The sequence below is a fragment of the Urtica dioica genome, chromosome 9 (assembly GCF_054948205.1).
Source record: "Urtica dioica subsp. dioica isolate 48M chromosome 9, U.dioica_male_clone48M_v1_H2, whole genome shotgun sequence".
NCBI classification, from domain to species: Eukaryota; Viridiplantae; Streptophyta; class Magnoliopsida; order Rosales; family Urticaceae; genus Urtica; species Urtica dioica.
Window position 1 is genome coordinate 1,555,607 of NC_142764.1, and position 8,860 is coordinate 1,564,466.

The window sequence follows — 8,860 nt, forward strand, 5'->3', positions numbered from 1 at the left end:
AGTTGGGCGGCGAGGACGTGGCGAGGGAGAATGGCGGCGAGGATGTGGCGAGCGAGAATGGCGGCGAGGACAAGGCGACGGCGAGAAATCGGGGCGGCGAGGACGTGGCGAGGGAATTTGGAAGAGAAAATGAAGACAGAGTCGGCCGAAATAGTTTGTCTCGCGTTTGTATTTTGAGGAAAATGAGAAAAAAAACTTAAAACTGGTTTATATAGTAAAAACCTAAAAACCTCGCCGCGGCGAGAATATGTCTTCGCCGCGGCGAGAAGATCCTACAACTGATATTCTAACCGTTGTAGGATCCTCTCGCCGCGGCGGGAGTCCTACATCGCCGCGGCGAGGCAGTTTCATAGAAAACTGCTAGGCCACGGTATCCTTCTCGCCGCGGCGGAGTATATTTCCAGCCGCGGCGAGGGAGGACCATCGCCGCGGCGACTCTATTCTACAACCCTTTAAAAAAAGCGTTGTAGAATGCTTCGCCGCGGCAAGGTTTAAATCGTGCCGCGGCGAGGTCCATCCTTCTACAACGCTTTGAAATTGCTTTGTAGAAAGGTTTCGCCGCGGAGAAAATCACATGGTGCCGCGGCGACGGTTCTACAACGGGTTGTTTTAACGTTGTGGGAAATCTGAAATTTAAGTTCTTCTACAACGCTTTACAAAAGCGTTGTAGAATCACCCAGATTCTACAACGCTTATCCATAAGCGTTGTAGAAACACCGAGATTCTACAACGCTTAGCCATAAGCGTTGTAGAAACACTATGTTTCTACAACGCTTATGTTAAGCGTTGTAGAATCCCTAGTTTCTACAACGCTTATCTTAAGCCTTGTAAAAAGTGGGTTGTATAATCCAACATTTGTAGTAGTGCACAATTCAGAGAAGCCAACCCACTGAATTCATATGCATAAAATTAATATCGCAAGACAGAAGTAAAAGAGTGTGCAAGCAATATACAAAATCATAACCGACCGACTTTGATTATATCACAGTAGCAAAACAAATTATTTTCAATGGCAAAAATCAAAACGAACGATAGAAAAAATCCAAGTAATCACAATCGACTAAAGACCGCAATCAATATCGGCAAAATTGTCATGAATTAAATTAGGAATGCTCTGATATCAATTGTTAGGATTTTGAATCCCTAAATTAATCCTAATTCAATTAAAGAGAAACAAAATCATAAATCTTAATAGCGAAATCGTACCTAAATCTATGGATTGAAAATAAAAAAAAGAGTAGTGGTCTTCCAATTGCAGTTTACCTAAAGTCTAGAGTATTCTTGTTGATGGCGATACAAAAAAATTGAACGTACTGCAATCAAGGACCTACCCTGTTATTAGTAATTGCCTAATAATTGTCGGTTACTAATAACTATTGTTTATTTCTAATTTGACCTCTCATCAAATTAGCTTAGCACTTATGGTAGCCACATAATAAACTTCATGATAAATATATCCTTAAGTCACAAACTTTATTTTAAATTAGGCCACATCAATTATACGTGCATCTTTTGTAAGTTGTAATATAATATGAAAGAAAGCAAGAGGGAGTTAGAACTATGTCCATCACCTTAAGGATTACACTAAAACATGGCACGCACCAAATACAATACCACAATGAATACGTATAGCCGGCTGCTTTATTTCAAGTTTTTTTTATTGGTACCTACTAAAAAGAATATAGATACGTCACATTTTTTATTTATTTATGAATATCAGTGAAAAATGTGAAGTTTTAGACATCAAAATAACTCATGCGTTTTAATATTCATTTTGAGTAAACTTAATAATGGTGAAGCTGATTTGTAACCCTCCATCACATACTAGTTTCCCAGAAACAAAAAATAGAATATGTTAGTTTCTCTGGTTTGCATTAAGCTCGACGGGTTGCTCGATTCACTTTCCCGAATTTGTGAGAGATTGCCTAGGAATATTGTGCGTCTTACCATAATCACTAAATAAAGAAGTCGCATATGAAATGCGTAGTAATATTTTTTTTTACTATTATAAACTTGAATTACACGAGTCTTTGTATAACTGTGAAACACGTACGTTACTTGCTTAAGAAACTGACCCTTTGCTGTTTTGAAAGGTTTGCTGAAATAAAAGCTTAGGTTTGTATAAAAAAAAATAATAATAATAAAATAAATGACACCGGTAATGTGCCTCTCCTTTGTAGTCGTGAAGGGCCAAAAACAAAAGTTGCATTGAAAATGAAAATTGAAGAAATTAACAACCCTTTTATCGGGGTTCAAAATTAAGTGATATTTCCAACAGCTTTCAGTTTAGAATTGACACGAGTATCCAATTTGAAACAGCTACCAAACCGCTATATCTATCTATTTACCATGAAACAATATTGCATAGGAAATAATGCATCCCCTATTACTAAAACAAGATTTAAAATTATTTTTCCGAAAAGTGATAATACTCTTAGTTTTACATCCCAAAATATACGATGCTACTTCCCCATAACACCCAAAAATAGGCATATCAAAGCAAGTTACCACACCCAGCTGAGCTCAGCTCAGCTCAACTCAGCTCTTAAAATACTTTATACACACGTTCGCATTATTTGGTTCCAAATAGAAAGAATATGAAAAAAGAATAGATAAAATAGAGAGATTTTGAATACAAAGTGAGGCTTTTTTCTGTGCACAAGACGGAAATATATATATATATATATATATATATATATATATATATATATATATGTAGAGAGAGAGAGAGAGAGAGACTAAGCTAGGTGGCCTCAACTGATAAAATCTCAAGCTCAGCCCACCAAAGAGGAGAAAGCCTTGGCGTGGCTTGCTCTGGCGATATTGCGAGCACTTCCCTCAACTTGCTACTTATTTCCTTCATCGTCGGTCTGTGTCTCGGATCGGGCTGAATGCAGTCTTGGATGACCTCACATATTATGTCCAGCTCGTTATTCTTGAACGACGCCAGGCTCGGATCAATCATGAACCCTGTGCTTCTCTTGTCGTTCAGGTACTCCACCGCCTGCAAATTCATCATGTTAGTTTCCGCTTAGATCACACGAGTCAGTGACGTCGTCAGTTACCCAGTTCACAAGCGACCCTTGCTCTTCGGAGTAGGGCAGTTTTCCTGAAATGATCTCAAGCAACAACACCCCGAAACTGTAGATGTTTGTCTCTGGATCCGCAGATGGAGGCAACGTGGAGCCCTCTCTATCGCCGTCGTTCGAAGTCTTTGATCTCCCTTTTGATAAGAAACAAGTCTCCGCAATCTGAAAGGCTCACGTACATTTCACAAAGAGCATAAATGAAAAAAAAAATAGAAAAAAAAGGTAGTGTGAAGCTTGAAGAACTAGGTTGTTGTACCTTTGCTGCATAATCGTCGGTTAAGAAGATGGAGTTTGAGGTGAGATTGGGATGGGCGATGGGCGGGTTGAGATCGTGGTGCATATATTGAAGACAGTAAGACATCCCCATTACGATCCTCATCCTTGAACTCCAGTCCAGATGCTCAAGTTCTTTCACTGTTTACGCATGATTGAACCACAACCATAAACCTCCAAACACTTTCTTTACATGCTCGTTAAATTCCAGATCTTACCGTGAAGATGCTCAAACAGCGTTCCATTTGGAGCGTACTCAAACACCGCCATCCTCGCAAAAGGCTCGTCCTCCTCGCAGTACCCAATAAGATTTACAAAATTCTTGTGGTTCACCCTCGAGAGTGTATCGATCTGATGGACAAAAAACCAGCACACGTTAGACTCGGAGGAAAGGAAATAAAGAACATGGTTGAACTGGATGCCGAGGCACAGACCTTTTTGCGGTAATTCATCTCAGCGGCTTTTGTCCAGTCTTTGAAAGAAGATATCAACGTCGATGCAACAGCAATCTCAACCCCGCTGGAGAGCGTTCCCTTGTAGACGGTGCAATCGCTCGTTGTGACAATGATGTTGCTGAAATCCTCACAGGCTGTTTCCAGCTCCGCACGATTCAGCTTTGGAACACCTACAAACCACATAGAAACGGGTTAATCTCTTTTCAAGAGTGAGTGTATGAGTCAGTGAGCGACTTCACACGATCGAAACTTCTTACCTGTTATGAACGCTTTCTGTAACTGCCCGCTGAGCCCAGTTTTCCAAGGACCGATGGTCGCCACAGCTTTGACCCGGCACATACAGAAGATCGCTGCGGCAGCGGTGACCAGCGCGGTCACGCCTCCAGCGATCAAGATATACTTCCACACGTTCCCGGCGGGAGAGGATTGAGACTTCGGCTTCTCGGGGAATTGAGTGGGGTGTTGGGTGAGGAGGCCGTTGGGGTGATGGTGGGCCATCGGTCCAGCGGCCGGCAGCGGTGGAGCGACCGGCGGCTTCTTCTTTCTGTGGGGCACGGCTCTGAAAGATCCGCTGCTTCGTGTTATCGGCGGAGGCGTGACTTGTGCGGAGGTTGACTCCTCATTTGCCGGTGCAGCTCGCAAATTACTGGCTTCTAGTAGTCTCCGGCGTGCAAATCTGACAACCTTCTGACCACTGTACTCCCTATTATTCGAAGCAATCCTGAAGGTATTTGAACTGCTTGATTAGGATTTATAACTTCTCAAATCGACCAAGAAAACCGCTTATATCACTTTCATCTTTCATTTTGTGAGCATGCCTTGTAACACATATGCTAATACGACATACCAAACCGGGAAAACAAATAACTACGAACATCTGAGTAGATTCTTACAGGTTTGCACCGCTTATTTGATTTTCTGCCTTTGATTTGAGGTACTCATCAGACCCAAATTCGGAGAGCAGCCTGAGAATGGTGAAGGAAAACAAACTCATTCCAGACAGACTTCAAAAGTTATAGTTTAAATAAAAATAAATAAATGCGGGCGAAGATCCAATAGCTGACTCACAAGTGTTTCACAGATCGCATCCTTTCTATTTCGGCCAGAACTGTCCCACCAAATTTGTTCTCTCTTAAATCCAAAAGCTCCAGCTTCACAAGCTCCCCAATCTCTTTAGGAATGTCTCCAAAAAATTTGTTATTGCGTAGCACCCTTTAATCAAAACACATTATTGAATTTTAAACATTGAATTTGATATGGTTACTTCTGCAAAGAGAAAAAAATGTACGACTAACTGACCAAATGTGCAGAATATGTAATTAGAGTCACAACCAGATGCATAATGAATATTTCCTACAGAGCTTCAAAGATAGTTCACCTTAGATTTCTTATCGAGTGTTTTCTCATCCAAACAACGATGGCACAAGAAAAAAGATAACAAAAAAAAAACCGTTGCAAATGCATCGGTGTTCTACTTTAGAAACCTTAAAAGGAGATTTTGGTAAAGTAATAATTCATGTTAAACTAATCTTGATCCTGGTATATCATTGAGAGATAGGAATCTGCGTTATTAAAAAATTTCCTATGATTATTTCTAGTACGGAATGAGTCAATCATCCACGTTACTATCTTATTGAACAGAAAATCTGCACCAGACCAACTCAAAATATTGGACAACTTACAGAGTTTTTAAGTTAGTAAGTCTCCCAAGCTCAGGTGCCAATGTCCCTTCCAATGCAAGACCACTCATATTCCTTCAATAACACATCACATAGGACCATAAATTACCTTCACCAGAGTCTCTTAAGCAAAAACAAAAAACTGAAAAAGAAACTCGGTACTCACAGTACTTGAACTTTCCCGTCAACGCAGCCCACACAAGACCATAAACAAGGATCTCCATCGCTGGAATTCCAATCCCCCAAAGCACCATAAGTATTGGAAATTATCCTCGCTCGAAAAGCAATCAAAACTTGTCCTGTTTGTCCACTCATAATTCAAAACGAACACAGTTGTATAGGCTAAAACGCAAAGTCAGACATATTATGAAAGAGAAGTTACCTTCATCGTTGAGAGACAAACAGATTCGAACCCCACAACAAAGAATCAAAGCCAACAAACACAGTAACTCGAGACTGAATTCATTACGTCTCTTCTTCCCCATTTGGCACTGAAAGCCACAATGCTATACAAAATCGCCAGGTTTCTCTCTTTTTTATTTTTTTCCTTCCTACTTCCTTCTTTCTCTTAAAAAACCAATGAATATTGACGAAAAAAGAAGAAGAAGAAAGGTTCTACGCTAAGCAAAACATATTTGTTTTGAGAGCCGAATGAGAATGGGCGTTCACATCGATATGGTGGTCCTCATAGTGATCTTATACTTGTAAATGACTTCTTAGATCCCTGACCAGAGCCAACCTGTAACATTTTTGCAAGTCAAATTTTAGAGCAGATTCCACATCAAAAGTAGAAGAGAATGCCCTGTTGATCAAGCAATCTCAAATCATTAAAGGTGGGACAGCTCAAAATATTGACACTTTACCAGACCAGTCAGATCAGAGGGTGTATTAAAGAAGATTAATAACATTATTACTATTTTTTTAATTTTTTCTAGGACTTGAGGTAGATGAGAAGATATTGATTATCTCATCCCCTACCCATTGCTACAAACTAACCCCATCCAGACCAAACAAAAATAAAATTGCATCTCTTTTGAATGTAGATTGAGAATTGACACAAAAACAAGGCAGCAAACAATTGAAAACAAAAGATTGGAAAAACAAAATACTCAGCAATGATATCTCTTTTTGTCTTTTTCTTCCATCCAATGATTGGAAAAATTCAATTTTGAGCACAGAATCATGTCAGATTAAACTAGTTACACGAATCATTCCATTTCATTTCATTGCATATAGAAAAAAAAAAAAAAAAAAAAAAAAAAAAAAAGGAACAATCGATATGAACAAAGCAAAGCAGGTAATTCGGAGCCGGCATACCGTGGTCGGCGACGGCAGAGAGTGGTCGGCAACGGCGGCGAAGATTAAGAGAGAGAAATTGAAGATTAAGAGAGAGAAATTTACAGAGAGAGAGATCGGCGACGATTAGGGGAGGATCCTCTCTACGGCCATCTTTTTTTTGGGAAAGAAAAAAGAAAAAAAAATTTGTTAGAATTGTATTAAATTTAGTGTGCAAACAAATTTAGAGCCAAAGAGAGAACAACCTGTGTTTTCTGTTTTAGTTTTGTGGGTCCCTCTTCTGTTAATTTCGTCGATTCTGATTGGCTCACAACACACTCTTCCATGCTGGCTTCGGTGGGACCCACAAAAACAAATATGGGCTAATCTTTAATTCGGCTAATTAACTAAGATTTTTTAAATATTAATTCTAATATTATCCATAAAATGTTGGAGAGCAACGTGTCGTTTAAAAAAAAAAATAACTAAATAAATAAATAAAGAAAATAGAGCAACGTGTGGCCCACCCTTCATTGCGTGCTTCCCTCTCCTCCTGTTTTTTTGTTTTTTTGGAAGGGTCTTCCTTCCCTTCTATTTCTTTATCGGGTGTTTTAACTAGGAATGGCAACGGGTACGGGTATGACCGGGTGCACCTATACCCGTACCCGTACCCGTTAGAAAAAATACCCGTTAATCCGTACCCGTTAACCCGTTTTCTCAAACGGGTCGGGTAACGGGTAATACCCGCCGGGTAGCGGGTGTGAAATTACAATACCCGTTACCCGTTAACCCGACACATAAATAAATAAAAAAAATTAATCACTAAATAAATGTAAATATAAATATTACACTACAATTTATAGTCAACATAATTTAAAGTGAGAACATTAGAGCAAATTAAAATTCATGGTTACAAAATAAACAATATAAAAAATAGAAAAGTACATATTTTTAATATAAAAAAATTAAAAATATGTGTAACGGGCGGGCTAACGGGTTAGCGGGTCGGGTAGAGCTATACCCGTACCCGCACCCGTACCCGTTTAAACATTAACGGGTATTACCCGTTAACCCGTTAACCCGTTTTGAACGGGTATTACCCGACCCGTTTAGACCGGGTAACGGGCGGGTTAACGGGTATCGGGTAATAATGCCATTCCTAGTTTTAACTAAATAATTGATTTAAAATTACAAATTTACAAAATAGCCAAAATTTATTTAAAATTAAAATAATAATCAAAATATACAATAATCATATTTTAAAAAACAAATTAATCTTAAAACTAAAATTTTTGAAAGTGACAAATTACTTATAAGAATTGTCAAAAATTTTAATCTTTGTGTCAATAAATATTTGACAACATAACTTTGGCTATTTTATTGAGAATTTAAAATTTTTGCTATTTTGCTAATTAATTAATTTTAAATGGTTATTTTGTACAATTTTTCCTTCTTTATTTGCTTCTTGTTTGGGATAAATCATGTGGGTCTCAAGACCCCTAAAAGACCACCTCCCGTGCTAAACTCTAAGACTTCAAATTTAGAGTTTTTCCTCCTCCAATGGTAAAAATACCAAAACTCTTAAACTCTATATTTGATGCAGCTTTTACACCAAACGAACAGTGTTGCACAAAATTTGGTGTAACACTATTCATTTAGTGTCAAGATTACCCCAAATATTTAAACATTATAATAATCTATTTACTTCATAATCTTTAATTACAAGTACATATTTTAATTACTCCAACATTAATCAATATATTTTTAATTCTTTGAAGTTTTTGTTTATAATCCAAATTAATTTCCTCAATACCACATAAATTAAGTCAATAATTAAAAAAAATTATAAATATCAAAACAAATTAGGCAAATAATTAATAACAATAATTTATAGATATCAAATCTAATTAAATCAATGATTAAAATATACTACTACAAATACTATTACCAACAAAAAAATTTAACATTACAAAAAAATACAAAATGCTATTACAGCTAGATTTCAAGAATTCTTCTCTCAGCGTAAGAAGATAGCGATGCTCATTTTGTACTACGGGATGCATTGACAAATCATTTGTGGAATAAGTAC

General features: G+C 37.9%; 1 protein-coding gene across 2 annotated transcripts; it reads right to left on the minus strand.

Annotated features, from left to right (window-relative positions):
• Positions 1–2,466: 2,466 nt before the first annotated feature.
• LOC149384608 (protein MALE DISCOVERER 2-like) lies at positions 2,467–6,995 on the minus strand. Of its 2 annotated transcripts, none has more exons than XM_089625519.1 (12): positions 6,814–6,995; positions 5,879–6,235; positions 5,663–5,795; positions 5,500–5,571; positions 4,886–5,029; positions 4,711–4,782; positions 4,075–4,520; positions 3,797–3,987; positions 3,581–3,713; positions 3,346–3,503; positions 3,066–3,251; positions 2,467–3,004 (listed from the first exon to the last, which is right to left on the minus strand). In XM_089625519.1, exons 2-12 carry the CDS (start codon positions 5,979–5,981, stop codon positions 2,744–2,746), a joined length of 1,899 nt encoding a protein of 632 aa, XP_089481645.1. In that variant the 5' UTR covers positions 5,982–6,235; positions 6,814–6,995; the 3' UTR covers positions 2,467–2,743. The 2 variants fall into 2 exon arrangements, with proteins under 2 accessions (XP_089481645.1, XP_089481644.1); XM_089625518.1 differs by having other exon boundaries at positions 4,075–4,538.
• Between the last annotated feature and the right edge of the window lie 1,865 nt (positions 6,996–8,860).

What these genes read in the sequence shown, in the direction of transcription:
- LOC149384608 (XM_089625518.1), bottom strand. Translation starts at nt 5,981, where the DNA reads ATGGGGAAGAAGAGACGTAATGAATTCAGTCTCGAGTTACTGTGTTTG. An exon ending in ATGCGATCTGTGAAACACTT is followed by an intron (nt 4,783 to 4,885) that starts GTGAGTCAGCTA and finishes CACCATTCTCAG; the next exon opens with GCTGCTCTCCGAATTTGGGT. An exon ending in CAAATAAGCGGTGCAAACCT is followed by an intron (nt 4,539 to 4,710) that starts GTAAGAATCTAC and finishes AAATACCTTCAG; the next exon opens with GATTGCTTCGAATAATAGGG.